The sequence below is a fragment of the Cydia splendana genome, chromosome 6 (genome assembly GCF_910591565.1).
Source record: "Cydia splendana chromosome 6, ilCydSple1.2, whole genome shotgun sequence".
NCBI lineage: Eukaryota > Metazoa > Arthropoda > Insecta > Lepidoptera > Tortricidae > Cydia > Cydia splendana.
Window position 1 is genome coordinate 11,101,497 of NC_085965.1, and position 20,764 is coordinate 11,122,260.

The following is a 20,764-nucleotide window of genomic DNA, read 5'->3' on the forward strand; positions in this document are numbered from 1 at the left end:
AAAAATATCCAAAGAATTAATTTCATATAATCAACGAAGCAATAAAAGTACAATTTGTTTGCAGCGGTGGCAGATGGGGAAGTATTTGGTCTCCTGGGGGTGAACGGCGCTGGCAAGACGACTACCTTCAAAATGCTGATGGGTGACGAAATTATCTCCAGTGGAGACGCCTTCGTCAGTGGCTACTCTGTAAAAACAGATATCAATTCTGTACATGAGAATATTGGTGAGTAGTGGACTCTTGCGTTTAGGTAGGTCCTAACTACCTACTTACCCGATTATTAGAAATATTGAAAATACTTAGTTACAAATATTATGCCATCCTCTCAGATGCAATCAGGCATCATCGATCGTCAATAGTTACGACGATCTATCGTAAGACTACGGAGTTATCGGAGTTAAGCTGACTAGTAGGTATCGGTAGTATTTCAGTCAACACGTCAAACTGGACAAGCTCGGAAAAGTCGAGGAACGCAATTTCTGTTAATCGGAATGGAATAGACATTTAGTCTAGCAAATTCAATCATTAAGTATTTGTTTTTAATACAATGCGGCGATCCGAGTACCTACTGTTGAGCCATTAATTGATTATCGTTTGGTTTAGGGTATTGCCCGCAGTTCGATGCTGTTTTCGGCGAGCTAACGGGCCGGGAGACCCTGCGACTGTTCACCATGTTACGCGGGCTGCCGACCCAGTACGCCTCTATGCGCGCAGATCTGCTGGCGGACTCGCTTGGCTTCACCAAACACCTAGATAAGCGGGTAAGGAACCTTTACTCAATGTGAGCTACTGTTAGACGTGGTGGACAGCAGGCCGCCAGACACTACGATTGTTCACTACTCTGCGGGGCCTGTAGAGGAAGTACACCTACAACGCAATGCGATTCAATAAACAAGTGAGTAGGTATGAAATCATGGTTGCGTTGGAGCCGAGTTCAATGCTACCTACTCATAAGTGCGGTTCTGTGATGGGACATGAAATGCTGCGGGCGATAATATCTCTCTTTTTACGAATATGTCAAAAAAATCATATTTAGGGAAATGAGGAGTCGCAGTCACCGTGTGGCTCAGACGTTCGACATTCGATACGTACTTAGGTGGTGGGATTGAATTTAGATTCGCATCTTGAGCTCGCGTATAAGAGGAAGCTTGGGCCCAGCAGTGGGAAGTATGTAGGTATTCTTCGTACGTACGATTTCGGATTAATGTTAATCATGATGTACTTCATTGCAGGTGGAGCAGTACTCTGGAGGCAATAAGCGGAAGCTTAGCACGGCTATAGCGTTGCTTGGATTCACACGGCTTGTGTTCGTCGACGAGCCCACGACGGGAGTAGACCCTGCAGCTAAGCGACAGGTTCGTTATAGTTATTTGTTTTACAAAGGGGCAAAGTTGTTGTGTTGTGTTGCGAAAGATTCCAAAATTCGACCACGCGGGTAGAGATTGGTTCGAAAAGTGGAATCTAATCAATTTTGCTACCGAGGGAAGCAGAAAACCAACGAGGAAAATACTAACTGTAAAACATACAAGTCAAATATTTATCATTCAAAATCATCACTTAAAAGTCAATTCTACCAGCCAATACGAGGTCAATCAAAATTTGCATCAAATTGCTTAGCCACTATTAATTGTGGATCAAATGCAACTTTCTCATCAGATTTTTAAAATAAAGAGATTGGCGAACTAGTGTAGGGAATAAAATATTACACTTGGGTTAACTTTGTAAGAGATACTTTTAAATAAGTCCTAATCTAAATTTACTCGTACCTACTTACGTTTTTCACCTGTGGTTTCTGTGGTCGGGCAGGTATGGCGCGCCATTCGCGGCGCGCGGCGCGCGGGTCGCGGCGTGGTGCTGACGTCACACAGCATGGAGGAGTGCGAGGCGCTCTGCTCGCGGCTCACCATCATGGTCAACGGCAACTTCCAGTGTCTCGGCACGCCACAGCATTTGAAGAACAAGTTCTCTGAAGGTGATTGTGATTATCCGCTGGGAGTCCGCTGGATGCGGGTGGCGCAAGACCGGTCATTGTGGCACTCTTTGGGGGAGGCCTATGTCCAGCAGTGGACGTCCTCTGGCTGACATGATGATGATGATGAATTTTGATTGGCTGGATCGAAATTGACTAATCACATAACAGCGCCATCTATCAGTTAGAGTTGAATGTTGTATTTTGTGTTATAGTTGCTTGTAACCCAATATAGGGAGCGTGCATGAACTATAGGCAGCAGCACACAGGAGCGTTGCACATAGGGGTAAATTCACGATCTACGGGGCCAAAATTATTTTTGCGGGTTTTTGTATTTTTTAACGTTTTACGAAGTTGAAACAACTGTTTCATGATATTTTTTTTTAATTTATAGGGTATTTTTTTCAAAATTCTACTGATATGTAAAATTTCGACATCTGCACAAAAGAGGAAAAAATTAAAAATATAGTAAAATGTGTATAATAATTTATTACTGAAATAAAACCAGTTGCCATATTAAGCTACAGTCTCTGCTATGATGTTTTCTTCTTCGCTTCCGGAAGAGCACTCTGGGTTCGGATCGGCAGGCAATAGCAATTCTATCGTCTCTGGCGGGAAAGTACTGTGCTTTCGTTTTTTTACTTTTCTCCTGCAGCTCAGTAAGGGGTCGGAACTCAAAAGTAAGCGATTTAAAATATCCGTGTTGCAGCTTTCTTTCGTAAACTTCCTTGCGAAATCAAGTCGATAAGATCGGAAATGCTTGTTACGCGCTTCTGCAGCTTCTTCAGTGAGCTGTCCAATGGGTAGTAACGCATTTTTTTATAATAACAGCACCATGGACTAGTATCTTATGCATCGTGGGCGTCATGGGATGCCATCCGTATAATTTGATATATAGTTCTCCTGTTTCCTTTGCGTAACTGTCGTATTTTTCAGAGTCAATTTTGTGGCAGCTTGATATCGTCTCTAAAATTACTTTTAATCTATATATCAGCTCGTAACTGATTCCAGTTATATCTGATGCTAATTTTGGATCATCAAAAAACCTTCTGCTGGTGTTTCCATCATTCGTGTTGCCGAAATTTGCCTTTGGCATATCTACAAACAACGGACTTTCAGCAACGGGAATCGCGAAAGAGCCTTCTAGCCAAGAATTATTGTTTTTTATGAATCTGTCTTTTTTATACTGAGCTTTACTCCATCTAGTCTTAAATTCTGACATGAAATAAGCAAAATTGCTTTTAAATAATTCTATTTGCTCATTAGTGCAGCCTTCATGAGAAAAAGGTTGATCTCTTAAGGAACACAGTTTTTCTTCCAATGTAGGTAAATTTTTACTTTTGAAGAGATAAAATATGTGTTTTCTAGTCACGATCTTCATTTCTGACGTATTTGGTACATCTAAAACAAATAAACATGTCGATTAAACTCAATACAAAAAAAAGTTTATTTTTGAGTAAAATGGCGGATTATTTTTAAAGTATAAAAATTATGATTTGGCGGAAGCATGCGGAAAGTCTTTTTAGGGTTCCGTACCTCAAAAGGAAAAAACGGAACCCTTATAGGATCACTCGTGCGTCTGTCTGTCTGTCTGTCTGTCTGTCTGTCTGTCTGTCCGTCTGTCACAGCCGATTTTCTCCGGAACTACTGGACCAATCAAGTTGAAATTTGGTACACATATGTAAGTTTGTGACCCAAATACGGACATGTAACGTAAACAAATGAATTTTAAACATGGGGGCCACTTTTGGGGGGTAAATGAAAAAATGAAAAAAAAAAAATTTTTCAAACTATATCATGTTACATATCATATGAAAGAGCTTATTGTAAGGAACTCTAATATATTTTTTTTATAATTTTCGAATAAACAGTTTAGAAGTTATTCAAGAAAATAGGCAAAAAATGACCATTCCCCCCCCCTTATCTCCGAAACTACTAAGTCTTAAATTTTTAAAAAAATACATAAAATAGGTCTATACCTATAGATGATAGGAAAACCTATTAGAAATGTACAGTCAAGCGTGAGTCGGACTTAATTACAGTTTTTGATCCGACCCCTACGGATTTTTTAAAGAGATTTCACTCACGTTTCACATAAAAAATACATTGTTAACAGTACCGGATTACTTAGAGTAGTAGTTTTCTTAGAGTAATTGGTGATAATTTTCTGATAAGATAATCATTTTAAATATTTAACGGTCTTACCTACTTACGAGTAATTGTAAGGTCAAATTAAAAATAATGTTTAAAAAAATATTTTAAATTGAGAGCTAGCTCAAAGATTTTTGTACTCGTCGACTTTAATGGTTGAATTAATAAAGACTTTGTAACCAATAAGCAAAACAAGCACGTGCTTACGGCACCACGTTCAGGGGGGGGGCACCAAAATGCCAGGTTGAAAAAGGTGAACAAATTTTAAAATTAGGGACAGACACATCGTTTTTACCACACGATTTCTTTAGCTGTCCAAAAGCTAATTTGCAAAAACAATGGCGCGTAATTCTTTGGGAAACAATCGGTAGCAGTAGAAGAGTCGTGATTATATGCATAGATTCGATTTCAACCCACTCTTTTGCGGTTCGGCGTTAGGTCTTATGCGAGGCCTTCTGCCTTACGGCAAAGTTGATCTTCTGCCTTAATTACACTTGGGCGTGGATCCAAATCCAAGCTTTCCTCTTTCGCAGCTGGGCCTACTGCCTTTCTCACACTTCGCCAATTCAATTCCAAGCTCTCTGCTTTCTTGCATATTTTATGCATGAAAACAACCTCGCTGAGACCCTTAAATATCGAGCCCTATGCGAAGCTAGGCTGATAGAAAACTGTCCCATCCCTTCTCTGTATGAAATCCTGGATTCGCGCCTGGTTGGGACTATAACTAAAATTGCGTTTTTATATCGAAAAATTTTCGCGCTCTCTTCGCTCGCGTTTTCAATAACTTTATAAGGTATGATAAAGGTGACATTCGGGTGGCGACTGCAGCAACATTAGGTACTCTGTTGCAACATTACTGCTGCGGCACTGTCAATTTTCGTGATAAAATGATGTGACTGATTTCCATTCTCAGCTGTAATGCGGCAATGAACTTCTCTCAATTTACCAAAAAATCAAGAGGAGAGGGGGCACCTAGAAATGCTTAGGGCATCAAAATATCTTAATCCGGCACTGATTGTTAAAAATTGTGTAATATACGGAACCCTTGGAACGCGAGTCTGACTCGCACTTGGCCGGTTTTTTAAATTATAATAACCAAAACAATAGACTATAACATGTCGTTAACAATTCTGCTCGATCTCACCCTATTGTATTACTTATTAACGAGTGAAGTTTATTTTTTGCGAAAAATGACGCTCAAAAACAGTCTCTCTTTCAGAGCATTAACCTAGCCTCAAAAACAAATAAATAAAGCATATTTTTATTTTTGCTTATAAATTACTAACCTGCTGTTTCAGAATCCATGATTTTTTTCACTCTTGATCTCTTAAAAACAATAAACCACACCGTCAAAGTTTTGCTTTTCTAAGAGCGCCGAGAACAAGTAACATACACGAAGTGACACGATCAAATTCCGACTGACGTGAAACGAATTAGAAAGTGCATACGAGGGTGGGAGGGGTTGTTATCTAGCCTCTAAAGGGTCCTCTACCGCAGGTAGCTGTTATCGCAGAGGTATTTATTGTTTTGATAAATCGACTTTTGGCCGCGTAGATCGTGAATTTACCCCTTAGTGCGTTGTTTATTGGCGTGAATTGTAAATGTCAAGTTTAAGCTTACAATGTAGCCCACGAGATGGCAGAACCTACATGCACAAGAAAACGTACGTGAACTGCAGAGGGGCGCACTTGCTTTGGCGTGAAGTGTTAATGTAAAGTTTATGTTTCCTAGTCAGGCAACAAGATGGCAGGCCCTCCAACGTGCACTGCTCCGAATATTGTGTTTTCTTTATTATTTTTGCCACTTTTACAGGATTCACATTAACGATAAAAATGAAATTGGACGAGGAAAGTACGGATTCGATAGCTGGCGCTCGCGGCATTGCTGCGGTAAAACGTTACGTAGAGACCAATTTCACCGCTCCCAAGCTAATGTAAGTATTACAATTATTCAGCCATGCTTGCCATTGTCGTAAGAAAAGCTCCTGCGACTGGAAATTTCTTTTTCACCACACCAGCTCGGAAAGGCTTACTTTGCACTTCAAAAACTGATAGCAAAGTTGCATTTTATTCACATGTGAGGCAAAGTAATCAAATGCAAATTTGAGTTGTTTTCTTATGTTTGCTGGTAGAATTGACTTTTAAATGATGATTTTGGATGATAAATATTTAATAACATTCATTTGGATTTGATTTTGTTTGATATACATTTAATATTTGCTTCGGGTTGGTGTGGTGAAAATTTTTTGTGTTTCACTCGGGGGCAAATTTTGTTTAACCCTCGTGCTTTGAAAACTTCGCAACGCTCAAGATTCCATTTTGGAATCTTTCGCTTGCTCGGGTATTAATATTAGCACTAGCGGTTAAACAACAACTTTGCCCCCTTGTAAAACAAATAACTATTACAGTGTATATGGTGTGTACATATGTATATGGTCCTATTTTCCCGCACTAGTGCGTAAAATAGCACTTTTCGTGCGTATGTCAAAAGTTTAAAGGGCCATATGTACTGTAAAACGTTGTACGATACACGTGCGAATAGGTAATTCCTCTTTTCCGTACTTGTATCGTAAATATCTATTTCTCAAAGGTTTTTTTTATTGAAAATTCAATGTTTTTTTATTTAAACGAAAAGGCTGAAATAAACCTTAATTTACCTGTTTATAGGGAAGAGTACCAGGGCCTACTAACTTACTACCTGCCAGACAGAAGCGTTGCCTGGTCCAAAATGTTCGGCACAATGGAACGTTGCCGGCAAGACCACGACGTGGAAGACTACACCATCTCACAGACCACGTTGGAACAAATATTCCTGCAGTTCACAAAGTACCAGAGAGAAATGTCAGATAGGTTATAGTATTAGCTCGACAATGTCTTCGTGTCTCCAATGCGGTAATAGAGTATTTTCTACCTGCTAAGCTAAGTGCTGCTAATTGCTAAGTTTTCATACCAAGTTTTATGTTGAGATATGTATGCATGTTAACATTTTTAACTACTAAGTTGGTGCAAACTTAGCGTGGTCGGAGTCTACGACTTATTTGGGAAAATCTGATATAACTTTCCCCTGTATATCAGAGAGAGGTACGATTCCTGCATTTAGTATACTAATGCAGTTAATCGATTGTGTTCATAGATTCAAATTTTAGAAGTAAGGTAGAGAAGAGACGCTTTCCGTATAGATTTGCCTGTAGCTATAACAGGCGGGCCAGTGTACGAAAATCTATGTGGAAAGTGTGTCTTGATTGCGCATCATTATATTTCTGTCAAGCTCGCACAGTGACATTGACAACCGGCATTATGGGCAGGACAGCGATATAACTATGCGCGTGTAAAAGAGACATCAACAGGCGGGTCTATATACGAAAATCTATGTGGAAAGCGTCTCTTCTTTAATACTAACAGCAACAGTCTAAACTGACCACCAGTGAACCTTATGGCTTTGCAATACGGTTTACGAATCGTCACTTATGTGAACGATGGTTGTTGGTTAGATAGAGTCCGTCTAAGGTCGTAAGCTAACTCTGCACCGCCTGTGAAGTGCCACTGTATAGGGTAATTGCGCTAGTTTTCGTCCGGCTCTAGTTTTCGTCCACTTGACGAAATTTGAATATAAACCTTCATTGCTGCACAAATTTGGACTTATATATCCTTAATATCTAAGCAATTTATCTATCTACAGTAGCAAATTAAAAATGAAATGTATTACTTGCTAATCCGTCAAGTGGACGAAAACTGGCACTGGATGGTAAACTGACGCAATAACCCTATAGGGAAAGCAATGTCGATCTTGAAATCGGAAATCGCACGAAAAATCTGATTTGATATCGCATGTTTCGAGATCTCTACCGTCAGACTTTGGAGATCGAGATTAATCTCCACGAAATCGAGATTTGACAAAGTAGGCAATTAAAAATTAGTTATTTGATCAATCCTTTAGAATGTGCTAATCTAACTGTAATCGTCATATTTTCATAGTAATATGACATTAATTGTTGCACTTCTACACTCTAGTCCGAGTCCGCGCAGAGTTAGCTTAGTTCACTCTAGACTTTTAGCCAAATGTAATGTAAATATTTTATAGACGCTAATTTTAGAAAATTGAATTGCTAGAATTCATAACAATCATGTAATATTTTTAACAAGCTTTTATTAGGTCGACCTGTATGTAACTAACTGTAATGGAATAATCTAAGGTAACTAATTTAACCATCTTCCAAGGATCGTAGCGTCATGAAAATTGGCAGCTGTATGTAGTTCTGATGACAATACAATAATATGGTACTGTGGAACTGATCTGATGATGGAGACAGGAGGTGGCCATGGGAACTCTGTGATGAAACCACGCAACCTAATTGTGTTAGGGGTTTTTAGAATTGTCTCGATATGTATTAGTTGTCTGTCGGAAGAAAAGTACAGTCAGCGATAAAAGCTTGTACCAAAAATGAAATTTTTGCCAAAAACTTATTATTTTTGTCGTGAATGCTGCTAACAGGCAGTGGCAAGTTGACTGTGGTAAACACCATTTGTTGTAAATACTAGTCTGTTGGCCAAAATATATTGGATTGTAGCTAGGTAAGTATTATTTATAATGTTAGGTAGATTTTATATGTTATATCATGATTCATGACATTTATACATCCATAAGATTTAGATTTCTATTTATGCAATAAAAGAATATTGTTAAAATATAAATATGTATTTTATTTTACATCTATCACTACACACAAAGATATACAAAATACATTCACGACGGGGTACATAAAACTACCACTGAGAATACTAGGTTATAGACTAACAGACGGCGGGACGTTTCGACGATCCGACGTGTGCAAACTTATATGTTAAGGATGCTTTTTACTATCTCTGTCTAACATATAGCTGCACTCCCGTCGGTCCGTCGGAATGTCTGTGGCCTATTTTATAAAGCTACAAGTTACAATTTACAAGCGGAAGTCTCGTTCTAACACATAGGGTTAGAAAGAGACTTCCGCTTGTAAATTGTAACTTGTAGCTTTATAAAATAGGCCACTGGTCGTTGTTAGTACTAGTAGAACACGTTAAAGCCACGTCAAAAGATCGATTAAATAATGAATACTGTAATGTAGTCTTTAACACACTGTATTGCCTATCGTTATAGAACTTATAGACTTACGTCTACTATACTATATTAAAAAAAAGTGCAAATATGTGCAATTTTTAGGCTAAAGGTAGGTTGTCTGTTGTAGAAAAGTTATAACCGACATAATAAATAATTAATAGCTGATAATACCTTTTTGGTTGAATATAACTTATATAACACATATTTTAACTGGAAAAGCGAAGTGGTGTGCTAAAAAAATACCTTTTTGGTTGAATATAACTTATATAACACATATTTTAACTGGAAAAGCGAAGTGGTGTGCTAAAAAAATACCTTTTTGGTTGAATATAACTTATATAACACATATTTTAACTGGTCCCCAATCCGCATTGGGACTATGGCCCGAGCCCTCTCGCGCATGAGAGGAGGCCTGTGCCCAGCAGTGGGACGTATATAGGCTGAATTATTATTATTTATTTTAACTGGAAAAGCGAAGTGGTGTGCTAAAAAAACTTATGTCTTTTTATCTGGTCGTATGATCAATGGTTTCATCATAGTATGACAAATTTATCTAATTAACAAATGTAAATTGATACTAACTAGCGATACTGTTCCGCCAAATACAATGATTTATACCTAGGTGTAGGTATAAATATGGTAAAATAAATAAATATTAAAGTAACCAATTATAAAAATTAAGGAACATTGATTAATTATGGCTAAAACATGGCAGTATCTAGAACAAATTTCTTAATTCATTTTCACAGATCACATTGTACTTAAGGAAATCACATTATGAATTATTTATTTCGTATAAAGAAATAGAAACTGGATATTAGATTTCAAATAAGACAAGTGGCCTCGTAACTTAAATAGTTAAGAAAACACACGGCGACATATGTCTATTTCATAGACTAATAAGTTTCTGCATTATTACTATGAAATAAATTTAAATTTGGTCATGAAATCAGGTTGTTTACATCAAAAAAGTTGGTAATCGTAAGTACTAATTTTAAATATAAATTAATTCACATTTATTATAATTTATATCTAAAACTATTATCTACATTTTAAGTAAGTACATGGTGAAGTACTGTAACAGGCATATTTTAGGTAAACGCCTAAAGTAGAATATCACATGTATATACATTACAAAAAGTTCTGCTAGAAAGGTCAGACTAAAAATTTGGTTACAAACCCTAATGATATTTTTAATACTGTAGAAAAACCTATGCGCCATTTTTTTGCTCGGTCCCTTCCGAGGTCATAAAATAAATAACAAACTATAACTAAGTAGTAAAAACCGAGCACAAACTCCAATATAGTTAAAAGTTACATTAAGTTAATTCTTGTGAAGATGGGATGCGTCCACTTTTAGCAAATACACCACCCTCTCTCAATGTTTGGTGTATATTGAAGTTTGTGCTCAGGCCATAGTATATTCGTAGGACATAATTATATTATGTATTTGGACATCAAAAATATTTCTTAATGTAATTGTAAAATATAATAATCATAATTTCCATCACAATAAATCACACGTGTACTCGTAGTTTAAGTGAATCTTATAATTTAAAAAGTAAGATCATCACGAGAGATTCTAAAATTAAGTTCTAAGCAAAGAGAGGGATTAAATAATAAAGTCTGCTAATCAATATAAAATTTTTGTTTCCCCTTCTAAATAAAGTTTATTTAGAAATGTCTCAGTAGTAGTCGTAATTTGTGTAGCATTTTGCGTTCCGTTATGACGACATGTAACAAGAGTTTAAGGATTCGCGCTGTGCACGACTGTGGCGCCGCCCTCAGGGTAAGGGAAACTTAAGCTATCTGACATTTTGCAGCTGACAAACATGCAGTATGATGACGTCATCTCATAAAAGTTTAATTTTTTTTATCTCAGGTGTTGTTGTTATTTGTATTTCCCCCACCACGTAACTCGCAAGTAGCATTATAAATAAATAATAATATATCTTTTCGAAAAAATTACTCTTTGAGGTTTTGTTTTACTAATGAAGTCTACAATTTTTAAGTGTTATATTTTGATGATCATTGTTTATGAATTTTATAACCCTTTTCCAGACCGCACCAATCTACTAGGTTTCCCAAAAAATCAAAAAATATATCCCAATTAATCCAGCTTTGATTCATTTGAAGACAAGTCACATTTCCCGAAAGTGCAATCTAATTTGAACCTTAAATCGGAATGCTAAAGCAGAAATTCTATGTGTGGCCGATAAATTATACTAGGCCTGGACAAGGGTTAAAAAATTAAAGTGGCACCATCTACATTGAAGAGGAACGCAACTTTGACTAGATTGGCAGTGTTTATTATCTATCGTCTCTGGTATGTTTTAAGAACACTGGTAAGGCATTATAAAACACAGCAACGATAACGGTACGATCGTCTCAACACTCACATACATTTATACACGTATATAAATTAGCTACCTATATGTCACAGTAAAAATCCGTTTTTAGTGAAAACACGTTTTCCCTAGTTAAAACTAGTTTTCCGTAAACCCTTCAGTGAAAACCAAACTAGTATTTACTAAGCCACTTTGCGAAAACTAGTTTTGTCTGAATAACCCCAGTTAAAATTAGTTTTCACCGATCCCTGACAGATAACTAGAGTTTTAACTAGTGAAAACGCGTTTTTACTAAAAACGGGTTATTACGGTAACATGAATACTGAATAAATACCCATGCAAAGTTTTAACCCTAGCTTGTACCTATAAGGCGAGATGAGATTCACTCAGGTCGATTTGTGGTATTTTCGACCGATTGTTTACTGAGCGATACCTATTTATGAGTAGGTATGTTTTCATATATTTAACCAGTTAGGTAACTAGTAAAGTCTACATAATTACAAAAGGTATGCTCGATTCGATAAACTCATCAACGTCATCTTAGGCCCACTTGCACCATCCCACTAACCCGGGGTTACGCGGTTTAACCGTTAACCCAGTGTCAAATTGTACTGGTAACCATGGTAACACCAAGTTTAACCGGTTAACCCCGGATTAATGGGATGGTGCAAGTGGCCCACCTTTTATTAAGCTGCCATTTCAAATTTAAGTACATTTAATAGGTAACTCGAAACGAAACTATTAATACATATCGTTTCTTTTAAACAATATATTAATTCTTAACCTATGTTTGTAAGTTATATTTTAATCACATTATATAACCAACTTTGTTTTCAACTTTGCATGCAAAAGTTGGTCATATTTACATTAGTATTATCAAAGCAAGTATACAGTTTTCGGCAAGATTTGTGGTTTTACCCGTAACGTACATTAACCAGTATAGATACGTAGGTAATTAGGTATCGCAAGTCAAACTTCGTAGGTAAGTAAAATATAGAACACCAAGTTTAGACGCTTATATGTATATATAAGAAGAAATAAGTACACTAACAAGTAGAGCAAAATATCGTTAGACAGCTGAGATAGCAGGTACTGTTCGACTCTACAACTCAAGTGAGACCTGATGTTACATGTTAAGGCTTGCCTTTAACTGCGAAATGTACAGTGGCGTTCAAAAGTGCATGGATAGATGTCGACAGTAATGCCTTCATATTACGGTTGAAACATCTCCACGCACTTTTGAACGCCAGTGTACATACAATGGCGTAAATTCAGATATAGCCAGGCCTACGCTATTTTGCTCCACTTTATGCATGTTATATTTCCTTAGGGTCGTAACAGAATTTCTTAACCCTTAAACCGTTTGACATTCCTATCTAGTCATTCGATTTCGAACCGTAATTATAATTGTAGAGATGCGTTTTTGTTTTAAGTATGATCGCAAGTACGTTGCCATTATGAACTTAAGGTTAAGGGCTCATTTAGACGGTGCGAGAACTCGCATGCGAGTTTCATAACATTGCGTTATTTGATCGGTCGGCCGAATTGAAGTAACCTCAATGGTCCGCAATGTAACTAAAATCGCATGCGAGTTCGCGCGTCGTCTAAATGAGCCCTAAGGGTTAATTATTTGCCTGTCGTACTCAAAAAAGAATTTTAACTTCAAATACATCAGCTGTCCTTACCCGCCATTGTAATTAGCATTGGACTCTGCCCTAGTGAACCTAAGGAACACCTGTTCGAGAGAGGTCTGCGTGACGGAGTAGTCCTCCATGGGGAGCTGCGAGCGCAGACCCTCCATCACGTGAAACACTTGCCACCACGGCAGGCCCGGGTCTTTGATGTAGTACGTGTTGATGCCTAGGTACGATTCTCTGTGAACACGAAAAGTTAAAATGTAATTTATTCGAATTTAAACTGTTATGAGACATACTAACATTGAATAATTTTACGGTTTAGACTCACTTGTTTTTTGTCACTCGCGCGACATGTTTCGGAGCTCGCACTGTTAGTGCTTGAGAAAGGAGACCTAGGCTCGCCGAAACATGTCACGCGAGTGACTAAAAACAAGTGAGTCTAAACCGTAAAATTATTCTATGTAATTTATTGTCTGGCCAACAAATTTTGACAGTAATACTGCCCTGCTTAAGCCAATTAGCCGCATCTCAAGGGAATATGGAATGCAAAATGTGCTGTAAATTCTTTATCAGAAAATTCCTTTTTTATTGAGTGACCGCCATACGGCTTAGGGAAGGCAGAATAGTAGAATAAAAAAAAACTGTACTCTTTTCTTTTGGGTTATGTTATAATACTAGCATAAGAAAAATACGGTATGATTCTCTGACAAGCGAGTCTTGCCAAACTATAAGTGAAAATTGAACAAGTATGGCGCAGTATGATAATGAATCATATTAAAATGTCATAAGTTAACAGTCGGCGGGCGAGAAATTGGACTTAATAACATTGTAATCGTTTCATAAGACTAGGATATAATACTCACACAAGAGTTATATCGTTGAAACGTTCTAATATTACGGTATTGATGTTTTCCAAGTCGGCGTTCCTTTGTTGCCCAGCTTGACACTTCACCACGAGTGTGTACCCTGGTAAAAAAACCTTAAGTTATAATACTTATAATCAAATTATTACACATCATTTTTGTTCGAAAATCATTATAGGAATTACGGACGCATGATAGAAGATAAACTAGGCTGACAGGACACTTAGTTAAGTTTCATCAAAGTACTGCTCCACTACTGGCTCCATATTAGCCATAGCAGCAATGGTTTTAAGCTAGTTGGAATTTAGAACTTAATGCGCGAGAATACGGTAACCGATTGAATAAATTTTCTGATGGCTGTTACACATTGATATAGAATAAGAACTGGATACCCAATCAGCCGCAAAAAATGGCCCCGCAAAAGTAACGTTAAAACAGATCACGCGTTACTTTTTCGTTTAGTCTTGTATGGACCGCTCAAATGTGAAGTTGTCAACAATGTCGTAAAATGGTCGTAAAAATATGCAAAAACAACAATGATAAAACGAGGAAAAAGCATGGAATGTATTTCTTTCGGTTAGTTCTTTGGATAGCATTACATAATTTATGTAATCTGGTGGTAATTTCATGATTTTGAATAAATTATTTTGTTAGTACCAAAGAAGGGATGTGAAGGAACAAAAATCTAATGAGTCGATGTGAGGCCAATACTTTTTTATTTTTATATGGAATTCGTAAGATATAATATTATGTTTAAATTCAAGATTTCCAAGAAAACCTATGCGACGTGCAGAGTGGACTGCTATTATAGCAAGAGATAGGGGTGATGCAGTTTTAAACAAGGCAAAACGGCACTTGTGTGTTCGGCGCATTTCCCTGTTTCCGACATATACACGACCAATAAGGGCTTACATCGACTAACTGTAAATGTTAAACCTGTCTGAACACAGTGACAACCACAGGATTTTTTTGATAAAGACCATAACCAATCAGTACCAGTAGCGACCTGAATGTCCCCGTGCACTATATTGCAAAGAACGAAAGTGCGAAGAGTATTATGTAGATCTAAAATACACAGTTATTTAATAAGTTGAATTTATTTCAAGGAAAATATAATAAATTTATTTTATGATAACTTACACGGGTTGTTACCATGAATTAATTTTATTTGAACTCCCGATCAAATTAAATTTGTTTCATTTATTACTTCGGTTTTTCTGTACAGTAATACCTATTAAAATGTACCAAAGGGACTCCATTCGTTCATTATTCTCGTTTGACGTTGTTTGACGTAAATACAAAGGTGAAGTTACGTTTAGTGCCATCGGACTTAAAGTTTTAACAGTGTTGGTAATAATGTTTACAAATTTGACACTTAATGCTTACGACAGTAAGTTCTTTTCCGTACAAAACATTTATCTTGACTCAAAATTTACGTAAGCGTTTTTATCATCAATGCAAATTTGCAGCTAATGTCATTCTGATCCACATTTTGTTGACATTTTTGTTCCGCTCTGTGTGTCTATTTCTAATATTAAGTCAGTGCTGTTACAGATGTCATTCATGTCATGCGTATTGTACTTAGTTGACTTCCTTAGAGCATTTAATAACCGGAGTCGCCTTTAAGAGCTTACCCCTCCGCCGAAAACCTTGCACAATTGTGCAAGGTTTTGTATGGACAGACGTTTATCAGACATGGCTATTTGTACGTTACGTACAAATGATGTACCAATAGCCATACATTTGACGTGCCCCTCCCTCGCAAAAATCGGCAGACTGTTTTGTACAGAAAATGACAGCCAAGGCGTCTCCAATTACTATTAAATACTCTAAGTTGACATCAGTCGTCATACATATATTAGCTGATTTGCCGATCGTCTAAAAGTAAAGGTTATGAAAAAAGGTTAGGATCCATTTTTCCTTTTGAGAACTCGCTTTTTAATTGTGATATCTGCACTAATCTGCTCCCGGCTTCCACTATTTCTCTTATAGACGAATCGTTAGAGATACACCAAATCTAAACCTTAACAACAACAACTTAAAGTCTATTTTACCTTGCGAAAACTTGCTCTTAAGGTGCTGTAGTGATCCCAAGCAGTGCAGACCGCCGTTGACCATGACAGTGAGCCGCGAACAGAGAGCCTCGCACTCCTCCATACTGTGCGACGTCAGCACCACGCTGCGGCCGGACCCCACCGTTGCGCTGATGGACGACCATACTAGGCGTTTGGAGGCTGGATCCATGCCTAGAAATAACAATTAATCTCATTATAAAGGCCAATCAAAAAACGATCTTAACGTTTCAAATTTAGAATTTAATTTTGATTTTCTTTACTGACCCGATATCAATCGATGGGAACTTGGGAAGCGAGGGGTCAAAGCAAAAGCGGTATACTACATGTCTGGTCATTGAACGAATTGATAAATCGAAAATGCCGCGGCATTTTACGCGTTACAGTGTCATATTACTAATGACTTGGGATCGATAAAAACGCGTGTTGATCCCATTTTTGGATTACAGTTTAAAGAAATTCATGAACGAATACTTTTTACTAATATTGAGATAAAAAAATACTATTGAGCTTACCTGTTGTTGGTTCGTCTAAGAAAAGAAGCTGTGAGTCGCCCATAAGTGCAACTGCAGTGCTGATCTTTCTTTTTGTGCCTCCACTGCACTGGTATACCTGATAAAGTAAAATCCCGGGTTATTATGATGCCGCAGACAATTAGAGATTTAAAGACAAGCACATAAATACAATTATTAAAATTGATTGAACCACCATGTGGGATTAGAATTACATTAATATAACTTCAGAAAATCGTTTAGGAGTAGATACTTGCGATAAAAAAATTGATTTCTATGTTACCTTAATGCAAATTTAATAGATACATTCTGAGATCTATCAAGAGAGATCGGTACCCAGAACATCCGAAATAATTCTAATCAATTAATTGGAAGAAATGCACAGGAACGGGACAGGTTTTGGCCAAGATCATTTTTTGAACACCGAGCCACGATAATTATGGAGTTATTCAATCAATCAAAGCATTTATTTTCAGGCAACTTCTTCTTCTTCCTCGTTCCCTCAATGCTGAGGATCGCGACCACATGCAACACGTCTCCATTGATTGCGGTCATAAGCCAAGTGGACCGCACGGTGCAGGCTGCCGCCACTCGTCTTCTTCATGGCGTCAGACCATCTCTTACGAGCCCCACCTTGAGCGCGTTTGCCATTCATTCGCCCCAAGATGATACACTTCTCCATATCATGCATTGGTGATCTCATAATGTGTCCGAAAAATCTAAGGGCTCGTTCATGGCATGCTTTAGAGAGCCGTGTGGTAATACTGAGTTCTTCCAAAATAGAGATGTTAGTTCTTCTAGCTGTCCAAGGTATACGCAGCAGTCTTCGCCAACACCACATTTCAAAAGCGTCAATAACTCTGTTCCTCCAGATCTTGTCAAGTTTAGCCATATCGCTCTTAGCCATACCAGCTCTACGGCGTATTTCGTCAGTGCTGCCACCGTCGCAGATTATTAACGACCCAAGATACACAAACTCGCTGACTTTTCCGTACTGGCGGAGTACGTCGGTAACTGGAAGTATATTTGCCCTATCCACTACCATTATTTTAGTTTTAGAATGGTTTATCTTACGGCCCAGCTAGGCAACTAAGGCCCATAGATACATACCTTACAAACTAACATTATATACAATAATAAAAAAAACTTAAATACTCAAAAGTCATATTCGTGACGCAGTTTTCTGTTGCGGCGTCACCTGCTCTGGTGTAGGATTTGGCAGATTCCCACGCATCATAAGCATCTGTCAAATTTAACAAACCTACCAAACCGTTTTCCTATCCGTCATTTTGACATTTCTGTTTGTTAGAAAGAGACTAAATTTAATAGCTTTGTAAGATTTTGCTAAATTTTATTCTGAATAAGGGGGTTAGTTTTTAAGTTAATACTAACCTGTTTATCGTAATGTTTAGCGAACCCCAGCGCGTTGGCGAGCTGCCACGCGCGGTCGGAGCCCAGCCTCGTGGGGATCCCGCGGAGGAGACAGAATATTTGCAAGTTTTCGCGCGCGGTCAGGTTGTCCAGCAACGCGTCGAACTGAGGGCAGTATGCTGGGAAATAAAAAATTGTGTTATTAAGGGAGTCAACTGAAAACCTCGAAAATGACTCCTATGACGATCAGTAGGAAAAACAAACTAAAAATTAAATAATTAAAGGAGATAATAACGAATATTAATTTTATAATACACTGCAATAACTACCATCAACAAAAAATATTTAGAAAATGCGATGTTACCCCAGAGAAAATTACTCAGACATCGCGGGTGATCATTCAGTTTCCACGGTGTGAAGACAGTTGCTATCATGCACTGTATGAGCAGTATCCAATGTCTACCTTACTGCACAACTATATAGTAACATACCTATCTGTCTGAAGACTTGTTGCAACTGCGTCTTGATGGATAGCCCAAGCACGAAGGCGTCTCCGCTGGAGATCCTGACGTCACCGGTGAGCATTCGGAACGTGGTGGTTTGGCTAACCTACAACCCACTGTCTCCCTCACTACACAGCCGTAGGTATTAACATCGACAAGTACCTATCTGTCTGTAGACTTGTTGCAACTGCGTCTTGATGGATAACCCGAGCACGAAGGCGTCTCCGCTGGAGATCCTGACGTCACCGGTGAGCATTCGGAACGTGGTGGTTTTGCCAGCGCCGTTGTTTCCGAGTAGCCCGAAGCATTCTGCTTTGTGTACGGCTGAAATACAAAAACAGAATTAGTGATATTATTAAAATATAGATGACATACATAGAATGGACATTTTCAATTGTGCAATGCGAATGTATATTATATCAAAACGATGAGTTATTCTTTGCAATAAAATTGAACCGGTTGGTTTCTAAATTATATTAAATTGACAATCGCATCTGACAGAAAACCGTGACCATAGACAAAAAGCAGAGCCAATGCAATCTATATTTCAACCTATGTTTGTGATGGCTGGTACGTTCGGGTTTGACGTCGTCTGATCCTGGCATATGTATACTCACAAAGGCAAAGCCTATTGACGGCGAGGAAATGGCCGTAATATTTAGTGAGGTCTCTGCAGATGAGACTGTCCCGGCCGGAGATGGGAGAGTGAACGTACGACCGCTCGCGCTTGACGTCTTCGTCCTCATTGTCGTCGGGCGGCGGCGGTGGTGGGCTCGTCTTGTAGAATACCTACAATGAATGGAATAAATTATAGATTTATTAGTTGGTCCCATACACCAGTCACCGCATTATGAAGTGTCTACGAATAGTCACGGTCAACTAAAATAGGGACTTTCTTTATGTCAAGTATTTCGCGTCACCGTTATTTTATACCATAATAATCGTCGTGTTTAAATCTTGAAAACTTAATTATATTAAAAACATACTTGGAAATTGAGCGTGCGGTAAGAAAACATCTAGATAATGAGAATAGCTATTTTTCCATTAATATTATCGGCTTCGGTTTGATTAACCATGATACATATAATTGACAAACTCCAGCTTGGGTGTTTGCGAAATGATGTACCTACTGACCTTGTTCATAACTTCGTATTCTTTGAGAAGCATAATGGTGAAGACGAACACCCCCACGAAGGCCATCATGAACAGGTATCGACCGATTCCGGGCTCCGCCCAATCCAAAAATGGGTCGTCTTCAACTGAAACAAACCGATATATTTATACTAACAAGGAAGGGTACGGACGGTTGTAAACTGGCATTCAGCTTACCTGGAAGTACCACCTCATTACATTTTTTTTATTAAACGGTTTTTACCCTTGAACCCCCTTCTCGTCCTTGAAACTTCTTTCAAATTTTGAACTCACTATTTGTTACAATGTTTAAATTATAGCGGAGTTTCTATGTTATGTTTACTTAGAGCTTATGGGACACTGCAAATCTTTCATCGTCGGCATATCACATTTTCTTCTGCTTGTCATAAGCCTTTGTTAGGGGCAGCGGCAGGTGAGTTTAACCTGACGCGTAAAGCTGATTGCGACCCCGCGGTGCTTCACTACAAGGCGGAGTCGGCATTCGTTGGTGGTTTAGAGGTGGTCCACTGGTTAGTCATCTCTCCTGGTTCCCCAGGACCAGGTGGCATGTGTAAACGCATTTTCCCAACGTTAAAAAGGACGACTTTAACCTTTTTTTTGTTTATTTTCTCCGCGCAATATAATTGGACAGATAAAGACAGTACTCCACTGCGTCGTAGATGTGCTAGCCCAAATAAAGTTATTTTATCTTCAGACATTGCTGAGTTAAGCCTCCTTCGAGTCTCAAAGACTTGAGGCTTCTGTAGCAGTAAAAAATTGTCTTTTCAGACGCTGCTGACGCCTTATTGGCACTATTTTTAGGAGCTCAAAGGATAAAGGTATCGGTAAAGGTACAGGCCAGGGCTTGTTCAAAAGGTAAATATATTAGAACTTACTACAACACACGCTGATATTCAACTTGCTGCATAAGGTATGTCTCGTGCAGTTGTCTATGTTCACGAATTGGTCGCAGAGTGCGTCGCACGCCGTCTGCGCGAACCCTGACATGCTCATGTCCCTGAAAATCAAACAAACTTTAATGCTAGCAACACAAAAAAAAATTAGCCATACGAGATACCTAACGCACCATGTAGTGAATTGTTTGATTC

General features: G+C 38.2%; 2 protein-coding genes and 1 long non-coding RNA gene across 3 annotated transcripts in view; 1 reads left to right on the plus strand and 2 right to left on the minus strand.

Moving 5' to 3' along the window:
- LOC134791395 (phospholipid-transporting ATPase ABCA3-like) overlaps positions 1 to 8,810 on the plus strand; it is a 50,455-nt gene extending 41,645 nt beyond the window's left edge. Inside the window, exons 27-32 of the mRNA XM_063762407.1 lie at positions 65 to 226; positions 605 to 762; positions 1,234 to 1,356; positions 1,808 to 1,973; positions 5,934 to 6,054; positions 6,788 to 8,810. Of these exons, the coding sequence (XP_063618477.1) occupies positions 65 to 226; positions 605 to 762; positions 1,234 to 1,356; positions 1,808 to 1,973; positions 5,934 to 6,054; positions 6,788 to 6,977 (920 nt within the window). The 3' untranslated portion in view covers positions 6,978 to 8,810. The remainder of the gene's footprint in view (positions 1 to 64; positions 227 to 604; positions 763 to 1,233; positions 1,357 to 1,807; positions 1,974 to 5,933; positions 6,055 to 6,787) is intronic.
- LOC134791413 (uncharacterized) lies at positions 8,798 to 12,106 on the minus strand. The gene is made up of 2 exons (XR_010144298.1): positions 9,150 to 12,106; positions 8,798 to 9,026 (listed from the first exon to the last, which is right to left on the minus strand). It is a non-coding gene; the product is annotated as an uncharacterized LOC134791413 (long non-coding RNA).
- A 1,091-nt stretch (positions 12,107 to 13,197) lies between these two features.
- The window catches only part of LOC134791396 (phospholipid-transporting ATPase ABCA1-like), a 39,951-nt gene continuing 32,384 nt past the window's right edge, over positions 13,198 to 20,764 (minus strand). The window contains exons 23-31 of the mRNA XM_063762408.1: positions 20,552 to 20,673; positions 19,659 to 19,783; positions 19,142 to 19,313; positions 18,687 to 18,848; positions 18,043 to 18,200; positions 16,654 to 16,750; positions 16,121 to 16,312; positions 14,067 to 14,169; positions 13,198 to 13,440 (exon numbers count right to left, since the gene is read on the minus strand). Coding sequence (XP_063618478.1) covers positions 13,248 to 13,440; positions 14,067 to 14,169; positions 16,121 to 16,312; positions 16,654 to 16,750; positions 18,043 to 18,200; positions 18,687 to 18,848; positions 19,142 to 19,313; positions 19,659 to 19,783; positions 20,552 to 20,673 — 1,324 coding nt within the window. The 3' untranslated portion in view covers positions 13,198 to 13,247. The remainder of the gene's footprint in view (positions 13,441 to 14,066; positions 14,170 to 16,120; positions 16,313 to 16,653; positions 16,751 to 18,042; positions 18,201 to 18,686; positions 18,849 to 19,141; positions 19,314 to 19,658; positions 19,784 to 20,551; positions 20,674 to 20,764) is intronic.